This window comes from Bos indicus x Bos taurus, chromosome 17, assembly GCF_003369695.1.
Source record: "Bos indicus x Bos taurus breed Angus x Brahman F1 hybrid chromosome 17, Bos_hybrid_MaternalHap_v2.0, whole genome shotgun sequence".
Lineage (NCBI taxonomy): Eukaryota > Metazoa > Chordata > Mammalia > Artiodactyla > Bovidae > Bos > Bos indicus x Bos taurus.
This window is the reverse complement of record NC_040092.1, coordinates 54,380,464-54,401,706: the sequence shown is the minus strand read 5'-3', so window position 1 is coordinate 54,401,706 and position 21,243 is coordinate 54,380,464. Positions and strand designations below refer to the sequence as shown.

General features: G+C 42.0%; 1 protein-coding gene and 1 pseudogene across 1 annotated transcript; both read right to left on the bottom strand.

Moving 5' to 3' along the window:
• Positions 1-926: 926 nt before the first annotated feature.
• RAB33B (RAB33B, member RAS oncogene family) lies at positions 927-20,991 on the bottom strand. Its single transcript, XM_027567388.1, has 3 exons — positions 20,788-20,991; positions 20,388-20,655; positions 927-3,706 (listed from the first exon to the last, which is right to left on the bottom strand). The coding sequence occupies exons 2-3, from the start codon at positions 20,634-20,636 to the stop codon at positions 3,266-3,268; spliced, it is 690 nt and encodes a 229-aa protein (XP_027423189.1). The 5' UTR covers positions 20,637-20,655; positions 20,788-20,991; the 3' UTR covers positions 927-3,265.
• LOC113907780 lies at positions 11,613-12,495 on the bottom strand (annotated as a pseudogene).
• Positions 20,992-21,243: the final 252 nt, after the last annotated feature.

The following is a 21,243-nucleotide window of genomic DNA, read 5'->3' as shown; positions in this document are numbered from 1 at the left end:
TGCAGCTCACCGCCCAACACAACTGGAAAATGCATAGCAGGTACTTGACAAATGTTTGATAAATCAGGTTACTTCAGCAAATGCAGTGAATTAGCGTTTGCCACAGAGGCTTCCCAGGTGGCGCAGTGGTAAAGAATCTGCTTGGAAATGCAGGAGAGGCAGGAGACTCAGGTTTGATCCCTGGTCGGGAAGACTGATCCCCTAGAAGAGGAAATGGCACCCCACTCCAGTATTCTTGCCTGGAAAATTCCATGGACAGAGGTGCTTGGCAGGCTACAGTCCAGAGGGTCGCAAAGAGTCGGACACGACTGAGCGACTGAACATGCACGAACACAGGCTCTAGTAAGTTTGTCCCCCAAAGACCAACCTATTGTCTTATTATTCAACTAAAAAAGCCGTCTTTCATGAATAACGCAATTTTGTGTTTGAACAGAAGAGGGACGTATACGAGATAAACTGGAAAGCAGTATGAACTTCAGAGGCCCCAGGCCCCAGTCCACATTCTCCTAAACCAGTCATCTGAATACAGAGACTATAATTTTACATTTGCCACATCTTCTTTCTCCCACATTTTATAGTTATTCATTTTTCTAAATCCTTTGACCTCTAAATCCTTTGACCTCTAAATCTAGAATAGAAATGTCAATCACTCTTGTGGTATCTGCCAATTGCACTGAAGTGTTTGTTCTTAAACAAGGGGGACTACTCAACCTCACAAATAAAAAAGCTACCCTATCAGCTCATTTTAAAATTTAGGGTTTTTACCTGAAACCTTCTTTAACCTCGAATGTATTTCCAAATAAATTTTCAAATGAGTGTTTTTGTTTGTTTAGTATATTACACATTACCTAGAAGCCAAGGGAAAAAAAGAAACTTTTTTTTTGGTTTCATTTTCTACTCAGCCAAAGAAAGAAAATAAGCTACAATTTCCTTATGTCAAAGCTGGTTTATTGAACTTCATGAGGGCAAAATTACAGTGATGCTATTTCACAACAAAATTATTTAACTCTGGTTTAGATTTCATGAAGAAATGTATTAGCAACATACTGTCAATAAAGCACTGTCATTAAGAACTATATTACAGCCTGGATTAGCTTCCTTTGGTGTTCTCCCAAACTATGACTTTTCCAAAACATATCTGAGGTTTTCAACTAAAGGACACAGTTAAAATAAACTCACACAGAAGTTATAAAACTTGTGACTTGTGCTTTAAAAATTAATAACAGCCACCATTTTGGAAGTGATTTGTCAATAGTTGGTGTTTTATAAATATTTTGGAAAATATCTAAAAGCTTCATCCCCATTCAACTGGTAAGTATGTTCTTTTTAAAAATGAAAACATGTATCGAGAAAATTAAAACAACAAATCACCACAAATGGGATACAAATATTTTTAAATTAATAAATATTAAAGTGGAAAAAATAAGTCCTTTTAGAGAACTTTAAAGGATACTTACTACTAACTCCTTACAAAAAGAAATAAAGTTAAATTACTTTTTAAAAAATTATTAATAAACAGCACTGAAAAAACATAAATGTGCTTGGAAAGTCTGTAAACTTTCTTCCCCCACTTTAGAAAATGTTTTGATAAGCAATAAACAGATTCCCTTCTTTAAAAAACTGTTAACACCCACAACAATTGTAACAGCTGTCATTGTTTTGCTATAAAAATAGTTACAAATTAATATCAATTTAGATAAAGTCAAACCACTTTTAATTCTAGCATGATAAGAAAAATGGATTAATCTCATTAAAAACAAAGACAATTTCTCTTTCCTTAAGGTCTCGTGTTTAAAATAGAGTAACTATTTCCTCTAATTATTATCTTCAGTTAGTTTATGTAATAGAATTATCTTGTTTTTATAACTAAATTACTCAGCCAGGACCACCATGATGATTAAGGAAAAAACTCTAGATTAGATCACATATTTCATTGGTTTCCCACATTCTGAAAATATTTTAAGTATAATCACCTTTCAGCTTAATTTCCTCTAAAATGGTAAATTCAGCAATCTTTCAGAATTAGCGAATGTGCACACTTCAGTTAGAGTTCATGGCTTACATTCCATTCATATAATAGCTTCATATGCAAGCTTATTATTTCCTATGTGCAAAGTCTTACATTCAAAACAAAAGTATTTAGGGTAAAATACTTTCTAAAATATTCCTTCCATCACTGAGGGATTGGCTAGATATTTTTTAATACCTAATTTATTTTTCATACTGAGGAGGAGTAGTTTGTTGTGACCATAAAATTTAAAGATTATAGATTATGACACAATTCTATTACAGAAATAAATGTAGACTCACAGCAATTATAGGTATGCCCTCAGAGTTACAATCCAAATGGAAGAGAGGATGAATGCATTTAGGCATTGAGTTGACTGGGGATGGGGGGAGCATGAGATCCTATGTCAGACACACAGCTTGAAATGACTGACAGCCAGGGATTGGAAAGTCTCTGGTGGCAGCCAGGAGCCATGTCCACTTACTTCCCCTAAACTATAACATCTCAAATCTTTCAGTTAGTTTTTACTATTTAAATATATCAAAGTAAAGTATAAAGCACCTTATGATGTCATTTCATTTGCATTATAATCTGATTTACTTCTGCATATTTTCTAGAATTACTCTTTTTAAAAATAATAATGATATTTTTATAGGCCTGACTGACACTGATTATAAAGATCAAACATCTAGGACTGTTGGGAAAGTCATTCTTTCTGGGCTGAGAACCAGAAAACATTCTAGGTCTTCTGCCACCAGACCTGAAGTCTTGGCTCTTAAAATGTACCAATAATAATGCAGTTAATATACTAACAATACAAAGAAAGAACTCTATGGAGAGGCAAATACCAGTTTTTATCCTATTGAGAATACTTCCTATTCAAAGGACATACCAGTAAGTGTCCTAAACCCTTAATATATTTTTTTCAATTTCAGGAACACAGGATCAAACAATCACTGACTCTTAAAAATCCCATTATGCTCTCATATGAAGCCTCCTCGAGCTCTCAACGCAAAGATGTTCTGATTCATCCTAATATTGCTTCATTTCAACCTCACCTGAAAACTTTTTCCTTGTGGTGTCACAGCGACAAACTTGATTAAGTAGACACAAAATACAAAAATAAGCATAACAATGATAAACAGTAATGTGTCAGGATGATCCATTGTATCTGAGATTAAATTCTATGACTTATCACTGTCATACTTCAGAAGTATTTCTTTAGTCAATATTAGATACTGTAATAAAGACTGTGATTTAGCACCAGCATGTCATTGCAGGCTTTGGTTCAGGCTTCAGGGTAATTCCGTTATCGGGGGGTTGACTAAGCATTAAGGGTTTGTGGCTCTTAAGCTTATGAGCCAAGGTCATGAATATAGCTTCCACATGGTCATTATCATTGGGGTTTTTAGCAGAGGTTTCAAACAAAGGCATACTGTGTGTGTCAGCAAATTTTTGTGCCAAGTCTGTGGGTACCTGAATGGCACTTCTCAAGTCACATTTATTTCCAACAAGAATCCGTGGTATATCGGTGGCTAGCAAATGCTGTTTGCATTCTTCTATCCAAGACGGCAGGCTGTGAAAGCTCGCCATGTTGGTCATGTCATACACGAAGACCACGGCGTGCACGTTTCTGTAATAGTGCTGGATCATGCTTTTTCTGAATCGCTCTTGTCCCGCCGTGTCCCATAACTGGATCTGGAAGTGGGAAAAAGAAGAGAAAAACTGACAATTTCATCCAGTTACACACACAGAAAAATTTCACTACCTTCGCACGGCCCTTTGTGCTGCTTCACTTATACTACTTTGCTCCCTTGAAAGTGCCCTTTTGGTGTTATTTATGTGATTTAAATGTCATGATACTAGTCCAGTCACTTCATGATTAACACAAGTGGCAGAACAAGTACTTCAATTTAGCACTTTAATTCAGTAAGTCAAGTTTGTTTGGAAAAATTATACCTCAAAAATTGATTTTAAATGCTAAAAGAAACAGATATCAGATTTTAAAAACATGTTAAGTGTCTAATTTCCACAAATTCAATATGCCCTTCCCTGCCTTTCATTCATGTAATTTAAAATAGTAGAATTAGGATAGATGTGAAAAGTCATGAGGCCTAGCCCCCACATGAACATATGTATCAGTTCAGTGCAGTTCAGTCGCTCAGTCGTGTCTGACTCTTTGCGACCCTATGAATCGTAGCACGCCAGGCCTCCCTGTCCATCACCAACTCCCGGAGTTCACTCAGACTCACGTCCATCGAGTCGGTGATGGCATCCAGCCATCTCATCCTCTGTTGTCCCCTTCTCCTCCTGCCCCCAATCCCTCCCAGCATCAGAGTCTTTTCCAATGAGTCAACTCTTCGCATGAGGTGGCCAAAGTACTGGAGTTTCAGCTTTAGCATCATTCCTTCCAAAGAAATCCCAGGGCTGAAGTTCAAAATGGACTGGTTGACTCTCCTTGCAGTCCAAGGGACTCTCAAGAGTCATCTCCAACACCACAGTTCAAAAGCATCAATTCTTCGGTGCTCAGCCTTCTTCACAGTCCAACTCTCACATCCATACATGACCACAGGAAAAACCATAGCCTTGACTAGACATAGCGTGGGTGGCTGCGACAGCGCACACAGCGCAGCCTAGAGGAGCTGCCCCATGTCCGAGGTCAGGGGCAGAAGCCGGGAGGACCCCATGCCCGAGGGGCGGCAGTCAAGAGGAGTTACCCCATGTCCGAGGTCAGGGTCGGCAGCCGAGAGTACCAGGCTTCGACAGCGCAGGAGCAGCCGAGAGGAGCTACCCCCCGCCCGAGGAGCGGTGGCTGCGCGGGCGCAGAAGGGCCTAGAGGAGCTATTCCACATTCAAGGTCAGAAGGGGCGGTGGTGAGGCGATACCCCTCGTCCAAGGTAAGGAGCAGCGGCTGCACTTTGCTGGAGCAGCCGTGAAGAGATACTCCACGTCCAAGGTAAGAGAAACCCAAGTAAGACGGTAGGTGTTGCAAGAGGGCATCAGAGGGCAGACACACTGAAACCATAATCACAGAAAACTAGCCAATCTGATCACACTAGGACCACAGCCTTGTCTAACATATATATACATCTGACAAAATCCAGGCCCCTTTAAAAAAATTTAAATGACTAGGAAATCACTTATCTATTCTAAACATCTCTACCAATAAAAATATTCCAATACCTCCCAATGGAAATACGGGGTGGCGGGGGGAATGATATCTAAAGCTAAATACAAGTCATGTGTTATGATTCTCTTAAAACATGGAATTTATTGTGTCCCTGCTTAGTTCCTGAGAAATATTAAATGATGAGAGTACTAATCACAATGGAAAAGACCAGGGACAGAGATGCTCAGATAGCTTTTTTTTTTTTTAATTTTTGGTTGTGCTGGGTTATCATTACACATGGGCTTTCTCTAGTTTCAGCAAGTGGGGGCTTCTTGTTGCGGAGCATGGGCTCTAGGTAAGCCGGCTTCAGTAATTGTGGCACATGGGCTTAGCTGCTCTGACCCACGTAGGATCTTCCAGCACCAGGGATCGAACCTGTGTCTCCAGCATCGGCTGGAGGATTCTTATCCACTCTGCCACCAGAGAAGTCCCCTAGATAATTTTTAACTGAAAGACTTGTATTATTTATAGATACTCCGAGTATGGAAGCCTAAATAGATGACTTCTATAGAGAATATCAATAACCTCAGATATGCAGATGACACCACCCTCAGGGCAGAAAGCAAAGCGGAACTAAAGAGCCTCTTGATGAAAGTGAAAGAAAAGAGTGAAAAAGCTGGCTTAAAACTCAACATTCAAAAAACTAAGATCATGGCATCTGGTCCCATCACTTCATGGGAAATAGATGGGAAAACAATGGAAATGGGCAGACTTTATTTTCTCGGGCTCCAAAATCACTGCAGATGGGGACTGCAGTCATGAAATTAAAAGACGCTTGCTCCTTAGAAGAAAAGGTATGATCAACCTAGACAGCAGATTAAAAAGCAGATTAACAAAGCTCCATCTAGTCAAAGCTATGGTTTTTCCAGTGGTCATCTATGGATGTGAGAGTTGGACTGTGAAGAAAGCTGAGCGCCGAAGAATTGATGCTTTTGAACTGTGGTGTTGGAGAAGACTCTTGAGAGTCCCTTGGACTGCAAGGAGATCCAACCAGTCCATCCTAAAGGAAATCAGTCCTGAATATTCATTGGAAGGACTGATGTTGAAGCTGAAACTCCAATACTTTGGCTACCTGATGCGAAGAACCGACTCATTAGAAAAGACCCTGATGTTGGGAAAGATTGAGGGCAGAAGGAGAAGGGGACGACAGAGGATGAGCTGGTTGGATGGCATCACCGACTCGATGGATATGAGTTTGAGAAAGCTCCAGGAGTTGGTGATAGATAGGGAAGCCCAGCATTCTGCAGTCCATGGAATGGCAAAGAGTCAGACATGATTGAGTGAGTGAACTGAAAGCAATACCAAAGGAGAGGAAAACTGAGGGGATACTGTAGATGGCCCCCAAAGTAAGTAGTATATAAAAGAGGAAGTGCTGAAACATGGCAGTAACTGCTTAATTAAAATGTAATGAATTAATGAATACACTTTAAACATGTAGTTAGAGATGGAAATATTGATCACCACTCCCAGGCTATCTTAATTTTTCAGTTCTGATTTTTTTTCATCTTTTTTTTTTTTATGGTAGCTCTTCTTAGTCCAAATGTATCCATTTTTGAAATAGTCTCCCTTTCTTCCTAAGTCTAAGTTTGTTCAAGGTAGAAATATAATATAAGGCATATCCTGGAGATATTGCAGATTCAGTTCCAGACCACTGCAATAAAGCAAATATCACAATAAAGCAAGTCACATTAATTTTTTGGTTTCCTACTGAATTTTTTATTCCTACATGTATAAAAGTTATGTTTACACTATACTGGTAAAGAATCCACCTGCAATGCAGGAGATCCTGGCTCAATCCCTGGGTTGGAAAAATCCCCTGGAGAAGGGAATGGCAACCTGCTCCAGTATTCCTGCCTAGAGAATTCCATGGACAGAGAAACCTGGCAGGTTTCAGTCCATGGGGTTGCTAAGAGTCGGACACAACTGAGCGACCAACATGTTGAACTTTCAAAAGGTGGAAGCAATCCAAATACCCACCAACTTATGAATGGGTAAATAAAATATATATCCATATAATGGAACATTATTCAGCCATAAAAAGGAGTGAAATATTGACACATGCTACAACATGGATGAAGAAGCCAGACACAAAAGACCACACGTCATAAGATTCCATGTGTATGAAACGTCCACTATAAGGCAAGTCTCCAGAGAGAGTAAACAGATTCGTGGTTGCCAGGGTCCGAGGGAACGGGAAGAATGAGGAGTGACTGATAATGGGTAAGTGGTTTCTTTCTGGTGAGATGTTCTGGAATTCATAAGTGATGATGTGACATAGGCTTGTGAATACACTAAAAACCACTGAATGGTTTATTTTCAAAGCACAAATCTTAAATATCTCAGTTTTTTAGAATGAAAAAAAAATCCCACTTCAAACTGTATCTTTAACATTCAGAAAGATATTTTGGGAATAATTTGGATGGTCTACATAAAAGCCGTCCAAAGAACTGGAACTGACGTCTTCCTCTTTTAATAACGTTTTCCCAGCTCAAGTATTCAAAATTCATTTCATCGATGAAGAATAATGATTTATAACGTTTTAAGCAGAGGACATATTTAAGTTAAAAAAATTAAAAGTACACAAGAAGGTAACAGACCAAAACAGGAACAATGGTTGTCTTTCATAGAGAATAGACCATGCAGGGGAAGGACAGGGTGGGACGAATGGAGAGAGCAGGACTGAAATATACTGAAATATACACATTACCACCTGTGAGACAGAGAGCTGGTGGGAAGTCGCTGTACAGCGCAGGGAGCTCAGCCCAGTACACTGTGACAACCTAGAGAGGGGGATGGGGTGGGTGGTGGGAGGGAGGTTCAAGAGGAAGGGGGCATATATATTACCTATGGCTGTTTCATACTGATAAAAGGCAGAAAAAAACACAATACTGTAAAACAATTATCCTCCAATTAAAAGTAATTTTTTAAATGGTTGCATTTAAGGCAAATTTCCCCCTTTATTTCTACTTTTCTGTTTTCTGTAACAAACATACATTTGTTTTAACAAACTAAAGTAAAAAAAAAAAAATCATGCAGAATTTAGACCTGTCTCAAAGAATTGTGAAAATCCTCAATAAATGCAAGTGGTGATGATGAGGATATTCAGCCTTAAGAAAACTGTTTGTTTAAGCTAGGATTGACTCAACAATAAGCCTCCTCCCATCAATCTTACTCAAAACATTCTGATCATATCAAGACTTCCAGGAAACAAGAAGTATGGGATAACATCTCACACTTTACCGGAGAGCCTTAAAAGTATATACTATGTTCGTGAGTCACTTACAAAGAAATACCGCTGTTTCTCAGTATCCATGGGGGACTGGTTCCAGGAACCCCCACCAAAATCTAACACCAAAATCCACGGATGCTCAAGTCCTTTATATAAAATGGCATCGTATTTGCATTTAACTTACATCTGTATACTTTAAGTCATCGCTAAATTACTTACAATACCTAATGCAATGTACATGCTATGTAAACAGTTGCCAGCAGTGGGCAAATTCAAGTTTTGCTTTGGGGAATTTTTTTTCCCCAAATATTCTCCCATAGATACAGAGAGTGAACTGAATTTAAAAGGAAGCTTCAAAATTTCACTCACTGAATTACTAGAACAAGTGAAAGCCTAGGACACACTGTTACGCTGTCTGCTGCCTCTCAGGTCTGCACTGAGGTGAGGGCCAAGAGCCTCAGCAAAGAGAGGACAGCACAACTGATAAAAACCGTCAGCCACGAAGGTAGAGAGAACTGTCACTGAAAGAGAGGCAGATACAGCTCCCCAGTGGGCCAATGGGGAACAAACCTATGATAACCTAGAAAAATCTCTAGGTTTAGCTCTGAGTGCAGTGGTTCACAATGCTTAGAAAAGAAGAGAAAATGACATTTTGGAAACTAAGCAAGTGACATGCTTTTGTCTGGCAGATGTTAAGTTAGGAAGTGTTTTCAGAGCAATTTTTCCCAATTTAATACTTAATATCTTAGGAAAGAGAATGGCTCAAAGGTGCTTTTACACGATATTCTCCCGTTTGAGACACTATAAAGACAACATAAAATATACTTTAAAAATATTTCATGAATCCCTACTTTAAATCCAAGTATCAAGTTCCAATACAAATCTGTTTGCTAAATCTTGAGAAGTTTCTTACTATTCGTGAAAGCTCTTTTTAGTAGTTTTATTACCAAAATGAGAAATGATCTGGCAAACTGATTTAATACTTTTTTGCTTGACTAAAGAAGATACAGTATTAGCCCAAATGATCTTTCTTTCTTTGATCAGCTATCAAATTTCCTCTTCCCCTATTCTTTCAAAGACCACATTTTTATTGTAGCTCAGCTGGTAACAGCTCGGTTGGTAAAGAATCCGCCTGCAATGCAGGAGACCCCAGTTTGATTCCTGACTTGGGAAGATCTGCTGGAGAAGGGATAGGCTATCCACTCCAGTATTCTTGGGCTTCCCTTGGGGCTCAACTGGTAAAGAATCTGCCCACAATGCGGGAGACCTGGGTTCGATACCTGGGTTGGGAAGATTCCCTGGAGAAGGGAAAGGCTACCCGCTCCCGTATTCTAGCCTGGGGGATTCCATGCACTATATAGTCCATGGGGTCGCAAAATCGGACACGACCGAGTGACTTTCACTTTCAGCTAGTAAAGAATCTGCCTGCAATGCAAGAGACCCCGGTTTGATTCCTGGGTCAGGAAGATCCCCTGCAGAAGGGATAGGCTACCCAGTCTTGGCTCAGATGATAAAGAATCTGCCTGCAATGCAGGAAGATTCCCCCAGAGGAGGGCATGGCAACCCTCTCCAGTATTCTTGCCTGGAGAATCCCCAAGGACAGTGGAGCCTGGCAGGCTATACAGTCCATGGGGTCGCAAAGAGTAGGACACAACTGAGTGACTAAGCATGGCACTGTTCTTTCAAAGAACACATTTTTATTATTTTTGCTTCTAAGCAGCCTATATGAGAGATCATCTGATGATTACATAAAAGCTTCTATTAATAGCTTGATGATGTAAATCAACATCATAACTAGTATTAGTAACACTGTAACAGAACTCTTTTTCCTTTTAGCACACTGTACAGAGTAGTAATATGTACATCTGACATATAGATCCACATGGCAAATTTTAAAAATAAATTTTAGCTTCCCTAACAAGGAGAAGTGACACATTTTGTGTGACTAGAAATAATTTAAAGGAAGAATTTAATTATAGCATAATGCAAGAGATAGGAAGTCAGCAAGGAGAGAAAGGAAGCAAGAGCTGGGCTGTAAATTCCAGCCCAGCCACCAATTTGTGGGACCTTGATCCAGTCATTCACCTTTTCAAAAGCCTGCTTTAACCTTAAAATCAGGGCTAATTTACATAACATAATGAGCTCATCTTCTTTTCTTTTCATTAGCTGTGGTCTTAAGAGTAAAGAATACACATAATTTGGAAACAGCAATCTTAGCTGTCTTCCCTCCCTATTCTTTCTCTGCTTATTTATGCATTTTCCATTATTACCATCTCTCCCGAAGGTATTAGTGTTCACTCAAAGAATTGATGCTTTTGAACTGTGGTGTTGGAGAAGACTCTTGGGAGTCCCTTGGACCGCAACGAGATTAAACCAGTCAATCCTAAAGGAAATCAGTCCTGAATATTCACTGGAAGGACTGATGCTGAAGCTGAAGCTCCAATACTTTAGCCACCTGATGCGAAGAACTGACTCACTGGAAAAGACCCTGATGCTGCGAAAGACTGAAGGCAGGAGAAGAAGGGAACAACAGAGGATGGGATGGTTGGATGGCATCACCAACTCAATAGACATGATTCTGAGCAAGCGCCGTCAGTTGGTGATTGACAGGGAAGCCTGGCGTGCTGGAGTCCATGAGGTTGCAAAGAGTCAGACACGACTGAGCAGCTGAACTGAACTTAAACTACTCATATTTACTTGAGGTTTGCACAGCCCAAGCATGTTCCAGGTACTATGCTAAGTCCTTTACAAGCACTATCTTATTTAATCAAGCAGAGACATTACTTTGCCAACAAAGGTCCGTCTAGTCAAGGCTATGGTTTTTCCTGTGGTCATGTATGGATGTAAGAGTTGTACTGTGAAGAAAGCTGAGCACCGAAGAATTGATGCTTTTGAATTGTTGTTGAAGACGACTCTTGAGAGTCCCTTGGACTGCAAGGAGAGTCAACCAGTCCATTCTGAAGGAGATCAGTCCTGGGATTTCTTTGGAGGGAATGATCCTGAAGCTGAAACTCCAGTACTTTGGCCACCTCATGCAAAGAGTTGACTCATTGGAAAAGAGTCTGATGCTGGGAGGGATTGGGGGCAGGAGGAGAAGGGGACGACAGAGGATGAGATGGCTGGATGGCATCACTGACTCGATGGACATGAGTCTGAGTGAACTCCGGGAGATGGTGATGGACAGGGAGGCCTGGCGTGCTTCAATTCATGGGGTCGCAAAGAGTCGGACACGACTGAGCAACTGAACTGAACTGAACTGAACTGAATGTAACAATTACTCAACCTTGCAGATGAGCAATTTGAGGTTTACTAAGGCTGTGTAACTCACCTGAGGACACAAAGAGACTATGAAGCCTTTTTTTTTAATTGAAGTACAGTTTACAGTTTAATTGGTTTACAAAATTGTGTTAGTTTCAGGTGTACACCACAGTGATTCGGTTATGCTACAAAGCCTTTTTTTTTGTTTTTAAACAAATCCACACTTTTACTTTCTGTTCGATAAATTTAAATCCTTGATGGCATCACAGGGATTCTGCATCCAATGACCTTAACAGGAAGGTTGCTTCAGAATTTGATACAAGCCACGCCATTGTTTCCACAAGAGCCACTTACCTTTCCCCACATAACTCTGCTTTTCTTAGGTTTTCCACCAGAAGTTATGTTGTTTTTGCTTTATACACATAAGTACATCTCTTGCCTAGACAGACTTCAGTTTCATCTTGAGCACAAACATCTTCAATTTTACAAAGGGCTGTATGATCCCTCTGGGTCCGGAGACCCTGCTTACAGCCGGCAAATCTGGCTTTGGATCATAGTCTTCCAGACATATTATTAAGAGCTGTGCTAGAAGTCCTGTTCCCAGCAGGCCTCCACAGCTTCCAAGATGGTTGAAAGAGCTGTACTACCAAGGTCTTACAGCCAGGATTTAAATCTGGGCTGAGTGACTCTATTACAGATGAGTGTTGGTTTTCCCAGTCTAGCATACAACCCCAATTCTGTTTATTGTTGTTTGCTTTTCAGTCTTTATGTCCAACTCTCTGCGACCCGTAGACTGTAGTATACCAGGCTTCCCTGTTCTTCACCATCTTTACTCAAACTCATGTCTGTTGAGTCAGCGATGCCATCCAACCACCTCATCCTGCTTCGCCTTCTTCTCCTCCTGCCCTCAACCTTTCCCACCATCAGGGTCTTTTCCAGTGAGTTGGCTCTTCACCGGGTACTGTTAATAGCACCTCATTTTCCTTGGGGAACCACCCCTCCCCTGCCTTCAACTCACGTGAACCCCCAGCCAGGCACATGACCCATCCCCACACCTATGTCACCACCACAGTTTGGGGATGGGCATATGTCACAGTCCCCAAGCAGAATCTCTGAGTCTCCATTTTAGTACTGGTGTTAGAACTGACAGAAAAAGAAGTACTTTCTCCTGAGTTTTCAGCTATGTGGGGGAAAAAAAAAATCTCATTTTGCTTAAGCTAATTTAAGTACAGAAATCTGACACAGACTCTAAAACAAAATATCTTAACTACTGATGAAAGATCCCTGGAAAATTAGTAATTCCATCACATCTCACATCTGAGTACAAACACCAATGTTGCTACTTTTCAAAGAAGAGCTATAAGAATCACAGGCTTCTGATCAGGCTGGAAGAACAATGGGAGCTCTGGCCTGGTTCCAGGGATCCTTCAGATAGTGGAATGGCTTGGGTCTGTGAATATGGAGACTGCTTATACCATACAGGACTCAAGACCAAACCACTCCAGACTCAAATATCCCAGTTTTCTGAGCTAAGGAGTCATAGATTAAGATTCCTTTTTAGGGTACCCCAACTGTCAATACTCCCATTCACTGAATTCCAGTGCAAATCAAATCAAGAGGACCAATTTGGTATCTTGCTAACCACCATCACCACTTTTTTAATTGTTTTAAATTTTAATTGGAGGCTAATTACAATACTGCACCATCACCACTTCTAAGATGAATTCTCAATTTAATTCTAGTTAGGTAAGGTGTAAGATGTCTTATAAAATAAAATACTCTTTGACTTATAAACACTGGATTACTTTTAATAAAGATTAAGACAAAACAATGGAGAAGGGTAAATAATCTGATTTCTATTTGGGTTCAGCATTCATGGTATATCCTCTTCATTACACTCTGAAGCCAAGTTCTAGTCCACTCTCTAAGCATGTTAACTACACTGGGCATTTTGTCTTTATCTACCTATGCTCCCCAACTTCACCGTCATAGTCATGATTATTTCCTCCAGTTCCACACTTCTAGCTGCCAATCCAACATTTCCATTTGAATATAACACCATCTCAACAAAGAAATGATTAACACAAAATTTTTTTTACAGAGCCTCTCAAAAATCAATCTTCCATGAAAGTGAAGTCACTCAGTCATGTCCGACTCTGTGACCCCGTGGACTGTAGCCTATCAGGCTCCTCCGTCCATGGGGTTTTCCAGGCAAGAATACTGGAGAGGGTTGCCATTTCCTTCCCCAGGAGATCTTCCTGACCCAGGGATTGAACCCAGGTCTCCCGCATTGTAGGCAGACGCTTTACCATCTGAGCCACCAGGGAAGTCTATACTCCTTATCCCTACTAAAGATACTACCTGCTGCTGCTGCTGCTAAGTCGCGTCAGTCGTGTCCGACTCTGTGCAATCTACCTTCAGTCAATCAGATCCACAACCTCAGCCATCTGAGTCCTCCTCCTCTTCACAAAAAGCCAGTTACTGAAGCCTTTTGGCTTTATCATCAAAATATCTCATGTCATCTGTTTCCTTCCATTAGCTTCCCTCATCACCCCAAATCTGGATTTCCAGAGCAAGCTACCAACTGATCTCCCGTTTCCAATATATGCAACACTTATCTGAGCCCTATATAGTTTAGAACTGAGCTGGACTCCGGAAGATGTCTATGGAATTATCAGACATGGACTCTGTCCTGAATAAAACTGAGTAAGACCTAATAAAGGAGGCAGACACACATATAGTACAAACAGCAGAGATTTAAAGACTCAGGTAAGGTGCTAAAGGAAGCTGAGAGAAAGAAGAAATAGAAAGGAGAATGAGAGGTAGGGAGATTCCTGACAGAGACACACTGAGGTGAATCAGGAAGAATTACACGTGGTGAAATATGGAAAGGGAGGTTATTCCAGGCAAAGAGTGGGAAATGCAACAGGAAAACAGGGATAAGCAAATAGTTGGCTGGACTATAGAGTACTCAAAGGGAATTAATGGTGGGGGGAGTTAAGTTAGAAAAGCAGTCTGGAGCAAGAGAAGGAAGGTCTTATGTTAATTTTAAAAGTTGGAACTTTTTACAATACAATGGAGAACTACTCTGGGCATCTGAGGCAGGGGAGATTATTCTCCCTAAAGAGCAACATTAATCTGGCATTTTGGCAACAATGTATACAACAAATTAATTGACGGCTGGGGTTGGGAGATGAGCTGAACTGCTACAATAGAGCAGAGCATAATAAATCCCCATCTGCTTTGCACATAGGTTCATCTGTACCATTTTTCTGGATTCCACATATATGTGTTAATTTATGTTATTGGTTTTTCTCTTTCTGACTTACTTCATACTGTATGAGAGTCTTCAGGTCCATCCACGTCTCAGCAAATGGCACAATTTTGTTCCTTTTTATGGCTGAGGAGTATTCCATTGTATAGGGAGTGAAAAAAATGAACTAAGATTTTGAAAGAAGAATGGATGAGAGAAATCATCCATGTAGAAAACTAACTGGATTTAGGGAGCAAAGAATGGTGAGGCCTCCAGGATGAGGCGGACAACATCTGGACCATGTAGGTCACGTAGAGGAGCAACAGAAGAGGCAGATTTGAGAGGAAAGACGAACCCACCCCAGAATTTTGAGGTGAGGGAGGGCTTATCCAAATAGCCATGTCTACAAAACAATAGCGGAGAAGGCGATGGCACCCCACTCCAGTACTCTTGCCTGGAAAATCCCATGGATGGAGGAGCCTGGAAGGCTGCAGTCCATGGGGTCGCTGAGAGTCAGACACGACTGAGCAACTTCACTTTGACTTTTCACTTTCATGCATTGGAGAAGGAAATGGCAACCCACTCCAGTGTTCTTGCCTGGAGAGTCCCAGGTAGGCTGCCGTCTATCCGGTCACACAGAGTCTGACATGACTGAAGCGACCTAGCAGACTTAGCAGACAAAATGATAGGGAACACAGAGGGACAGATGAGGAGTGAGGGCTGGGCCAAACAAAGCTTTGGAAGTTACCTTCATAGAAGTGATACCCAAAGTCAAGGGTCTACTAAAGGAGAGAATGCAGACAGAAAACCAGTTCATCAAGGGGAAGAATCAGGCTCACTCAGGATTCATCCTCAATCACTGCCCCATTTATCTTCCTAAAACACTTGGACTTTTTAGCACACATACAAAATGAAATCTAGATTCTAGCTGTTTAGAAACTCTTCAGAAATGTTGCTACCAACACCTATGCAATTCTTCTCACTTGCCACTTTTCCACAGGAAACTTTAATCCTGCTGGAGCATCCTGCTAATGTTACTCATCAAAATATCCCTCCAGTGAGAATGAGCCCTCCACTAACATCCAAAAATAACTTGGCAGTCACCTACTGCCTGGTTTTGCTAGTCATCTTTCTGTTGTGGTTGTTGTTCAGTCGCTCAGTCGTGTCCAACTCTTTGGGACCCCATGGACTGCAGCACACTAGGCTTCCCTGTCCTTTGCTATCTCCCAGAGTTTGCTCATGTCCAGTGAGTCAATGATGCTATCCAATCATCTCATCCTCTGTTGCCCCCTTCTCCTCCTGCCCTCAACCATCTTTTTAGGTATATAAATTTTATTCCTGTGTAGGACAGCAAATCATCTATGCAGTGTATCAGGGTCAGCAAACTTTTCCTGTAAAGGGTCAGAGTACTAAGTATCTAAGGCTTCACAGTCCTAACGGTCTCTGTCACAACTACTCAACTCAGCCACTGTGGTGCAAAAGCAAGCACAATATATAAACAAATGAGCCAGGTTGTGTTTCAATACAACTTTATTATTTATGGACACTGAAATTTAAATTTCATGTAACTTTCACTTGTCATGAAATCTTATTCTTGTGGTTCTTTTTTCCCCAGTCATCTGCAAATGTAAAACTCAGCTTGCAGGCCACAGAGAAACAGACAGCAGGGCACAGACGGTTTCTGGACTTACAGTGACGATCATTTCATAATGTATGCAAATAGCAAATGACAATGTAGGACCCTTGAAACTAACATAATATTGTATATCAACCATATTTCACATAAAAAAAAAAAAAAACAGAAAAATAAATTAAAAAACCAGGCAGCAGGCCATAGTTAGCCCTCAAGCATGGTTTGCTGATTCCTGCACTGTATCATAATTATTTTTGTCTAACAAAATGTCTTCTTTCCATTAAACGTTTACTCATTAAATGTTTGCTTTACCTATGGAGAGAGAGGCCCTGATTATTTTTATCTAGTTAATATTAACATCTTGCATTTAACATGTAAAATCTCATTCACTACAAATGACAGGTAAGCTATCCCAATATTCAAATAGGAACTGAGGATCCCTAGTGAGAGACAGAGAATGATTCTGTTGGTGTCTGACATTGTCACGTGCTGATATGAAAGGAAAATAGCTTCCATGGTGAGGATACACAGAGACAGAAGGAGCATAAGGATTAAATACCTTGATTTAAATACCAAATGTATTTTTATTTAAGGAATTAACTATATAATTTTATCCAACTTTCCAAATTCTCCAAACAAGATTTTACACTTTCCATTATACATATATAGTACTCAGGAACAGAATAGCAAACAGACTTTATCACATTTTATAAAACATTTTAAGTGATTCTGAAACAGCACTGCTATAAGATACGCTTTCTGAAAAATTTACAGTCCACAAAACATTTAACACAACCTCTCACTTTTACCAAACACGTAAAAATAATGTCTACTTACTAATAAATAATAAAGTAACAGAGCTTTCCAGCTTTCACTTCAAGATGAAAAGTTAGAAGAAATATTGTTTCAGGTTAGGCTTACAATGCTCCAAAGAGATAATATGAACATCTCAGCAGCACTTAAAACATAATATAGGTTAACAAAAAAGCAGCAGCAATATATGGAATAAAGCTATTCTATATCACTTCATTTTTTTAAGACACCAAAAAAACACCTTAAACTTTTCCCCCACCAAAATACTCATATCTTTTTCTATTACAGAAATCTCTGTAATCTTTTTGACCACAATAAAAACCTCTCAAGTCTTACAGTTGGAAGTACAAGTCAACAGATAAGGCCTTAGAGAGAAGAAAAAGAAATCCAGCCTCTCTACCAACTAGGATACCAACTCAGGGGCCCTATCAACATATGAGGTCAGGCTAAAGCTCAGGAAGGACAATCACAGAGAAAAGTGTTTTCTCCTTGCTCCTCTCAACCAGAAGGATCAACTCTGTGCTCCCAGATTCATCCCATCTGAGGTTCTGCTTCACTTATCAGCGCCAGCACCAATCTTGAAAGCTAAGCCTTCGATGTCACACACTGGACATAGTTCATATGTTTAATATGCTATAAGTCTCTCTTAAATTTGCACCTGATTCATCTGTGATCTAAAGTGTAAATGGCAACCTGGAGGCAGGTAAAGGGTCACTGAACCCCAACTCCTCGCCTGCCTCCAGTCCCTCTACTTTGTTACTATCCTGCTTCCATTGGGCTTCCCTGGTGGCTCAGAGGTTAAAGCGTCTGCCTGCAATGTGGGAGACCTGGATTCAATCCCTGGGTTGGGAAGATCCCCTGGAGAAGGAAATGGCAACCCACTCCAGTATTCTTGCCTGGAGAATCCCATGGATGGAGGAGCCTGGTTGGCTACAGTCCACGGATTGCAAAGAGCCAGACACAACTGAGTGACTTCATTTTCACTTTCTTTCACTTTCACCTTCCCTTCAGCTGTCTGCCTATGCCCTACTTGATCTCTGCTTCACTCTGGTTGTGCAATCATAGAATTGATGGTGCCAAAGAGAAATCATGATGTTAAACCACCAGGGGAGAAGAATCTTCTCAAGATCACTGACTCTGAGCCAAGTACCTTCTATCTGTTCTCATCTAACCCTCATGTGAGCCTGATGGGGTACTATGGTCCCAATTTTTCAGATGAGAAAAACAGACTCTGAAAGATTAAAGAAACTGCCTAACCACCAGACTAGCCAACCACACCAATTCGCCTAAGACTGAGACGGTTCCTGGGATGTGAGACTTTATACTGAAAACTAGGTAATGCTGATCTCCCTACAAAGGACACGTAGCCCTTTCATAGGTTCAGATTTGAGCCAGGCCAGCTGGGCTTCAAAACCCAGGCAATTTCTCTCAGAACTCCTTCTGCCAAACAAACTCCCCCTCTAACCTCAGAAATCCTATTATTTTCCTCCCCCAGAGGTTCCTGGGCCTAACTTAATTCTGATGGAAAATAGCCTTTTATTCTACCCTTTTCTTTGCAATGTATGCAGATCTTTCTTAACTCCCTAATACAGTGCATCCAAAAGACCACCATTCCCAGCTTGAATGGGACAATGAAAAATTAAAGCTAAGATTAAAAGGCAAAAGGGCCTACAGAGGACTGATGCCTTTTCAGCCCTATTTCTCCTTTACTATCATTGGCAGTAAAACCCCTTTGGGGGTGGGGAGATGGGCCAGAGATTCTGCTATGCTATGCTACACCGCTTCAGTCGTGTCAGACTCTTTGTGACCCCATGGACTGTAGCCCACCAGGCTGCTCAGTCCATGGGATTCTCTAGGCATGAATACTGGAGTCGGTTGCCATGTCCTTCTCTAGGGGCTCTTCCTGACACAGGGATCGATCCCAACTCTCATTATGTCTCCTTCATTGGCAGGTGGGTTCTTTACCACTAGCACCACCAGGGAAGCCCCTAGATTGGAGAACCAAAAACTAAATTGTTCATGTCTGAAGAATGTGGGTGTGGGAATGAAGTGAGCCTATTTTTCCCCCCACAGTGGACTGAGGTAAAGATGAACATCCTAATTTAAAGCAAAAAATAAATAAATAAAAAAACACAGTATAAGGAAGGCAGAGTAGTTCCTCGAGTCCACCTGTTTTAAAGGATTGTATCAGCAGGTGGCTGAACATCAGTCAGAGTGAAGAAGTGTGTCTAAGGTGCCTCAGTCTGGTCACTGATGCCTTATTCTCCAATGTTTCCATTTCAATCCCTGAGAATCCCAGGCTTGGCTCTGAGCTTACTACCTTCTCCACTTTTACTGTGTTCTCCAGTCTCAGGAGCCGCCAGTAAGACTTAAGACTCAAAAGAAGGGGGCACCAAGAATGTGGCAACCCACTGAGGAACCAAGTACAAACTACAGAATGTTTCAACAGGAAAACATAATTTTCTAAACAACTCAGTGTCATCTGGAAACTACTGTAACAAAACTGCATGCAAGAGAATACCTAGGTACTTCCTCAAAGACAACGGGGGTTTTACTTCCACAAAACCTAGGGCAGTGTTCAAATGAATGTTTAACAAATAATATTTACTAAATGAAATTCCCATGCCTGAGAAATTTCACTATATTTCCTCTGGCCTTACTTCACTAACTCCCAACACGTGAGAACCCGGCCCATAAGTCAGTCCTACACGCTTGCTACTCGGTGTGTGCTCCACTGACTAGCTGATGTGCAACACCGGAGACCTGACCAAATCAGAATCTTTACTTGGGGAAAAACAAACAAACAAACCCAGGTAAATCTCATGCACAATAAAGTTTGAGAAACACTGCCTTAGAAGTTTGCTATATACAAATCCTTCCAATCTCCAACTCCCATCTTCACATCAGCGTGAGAAAAGATGAAGCGCACGCCCTATACCGGGCCCCAGCAATTAACCCACGAAGGGGTTGGCACACGTGTCATCCCGGGATAACCTTCCTCCCGACAGTCTCCCATCCGCTCACCTTGATTCGCTCCCCATCAATCTCCACCGCTCGTTCTCGGAAATCCACCCCGATAGTAGCCTCGGTGCGGTCGGGGAAGCGGCCGGCGCAGAAGCGGTAGGTCAGGCACGTCTTGCCCACATTGGAGTCGCCAATCACGATTATCTTGAAGATGCGGGAGCGAGCCGGTGGCAGAAACCCTGAGCCCCCTGACACTGCACCGCTGGATGAGAAGCTCGCCTCGAGCGACGACTCTATGTCCGAAGCCATTCTCCTGACCCGCCCCAAACTGAGGCGGAGGGAAGGAGACGCTGAGAGGCTGCGAGATTACGCCACCGCCACCCAGCGCGCCCAGCCCGTGGGTTTCGCTGCTCGGCGTCCCCGGAGCCACCGCCCTCCCGCAGGCAGCGCGCGTGCGCACCTTCCTGCCGGCCTCCGCCCGCGCAGGTGTGGTGCCCACCAGCCCAGGCTCGCTGACCCTTCCGCCCGGCCTACGGCTCCACCGCAGCGTCAGTCAGGCCGGGGCCCGTCTACCTGCAAAGGCACTGGGCCTGTCAGGGGCTTGTCGGTGGCGCGGAAGGCCGGCTGCTGAGAAGCCGAGCAGACCGCCTCGGGCCCGGCACCCTGGCTGTCCCGGCCCCGCCACGTCCAAGGCTCCCGCCCCCGGGAGGAAGCCGCGCGAGCACTCTGGGGGCGGGGAGAGAAAGCTGAAAGGAAGGAGGTACCACCAGGCACTCTCTCGCGAGAGGGCGGGAGAGCCGCTTTGACGCTGGCGTGGGCCCGACGGGGACGTGTGAGGTCTCCGGAACGTCCGGCGCTGTCCTTGGCTTCCCGTTTGGGCTCCCTGGACTTGGAAGTGGAGGCGGGTCCCCTCGGC

Bases quoted from the DNA above. Each gene is read 5' to 3' on its own strand.
- RAB33B (XM_027567388.1), bottom strand. From the start codon at position 20,636: ATGGCTTCGGACATAGAGTCGTCGCTCGAGGCGAGCTTCTCATCCAGC. The intron at 3,707-20,387 runs GTGAGCGGATGG...TCCCACTTCCAG, and splicing joins TTGATGGGGAGCGAATCAAG to ATCCAGTTATGGGACACGGC.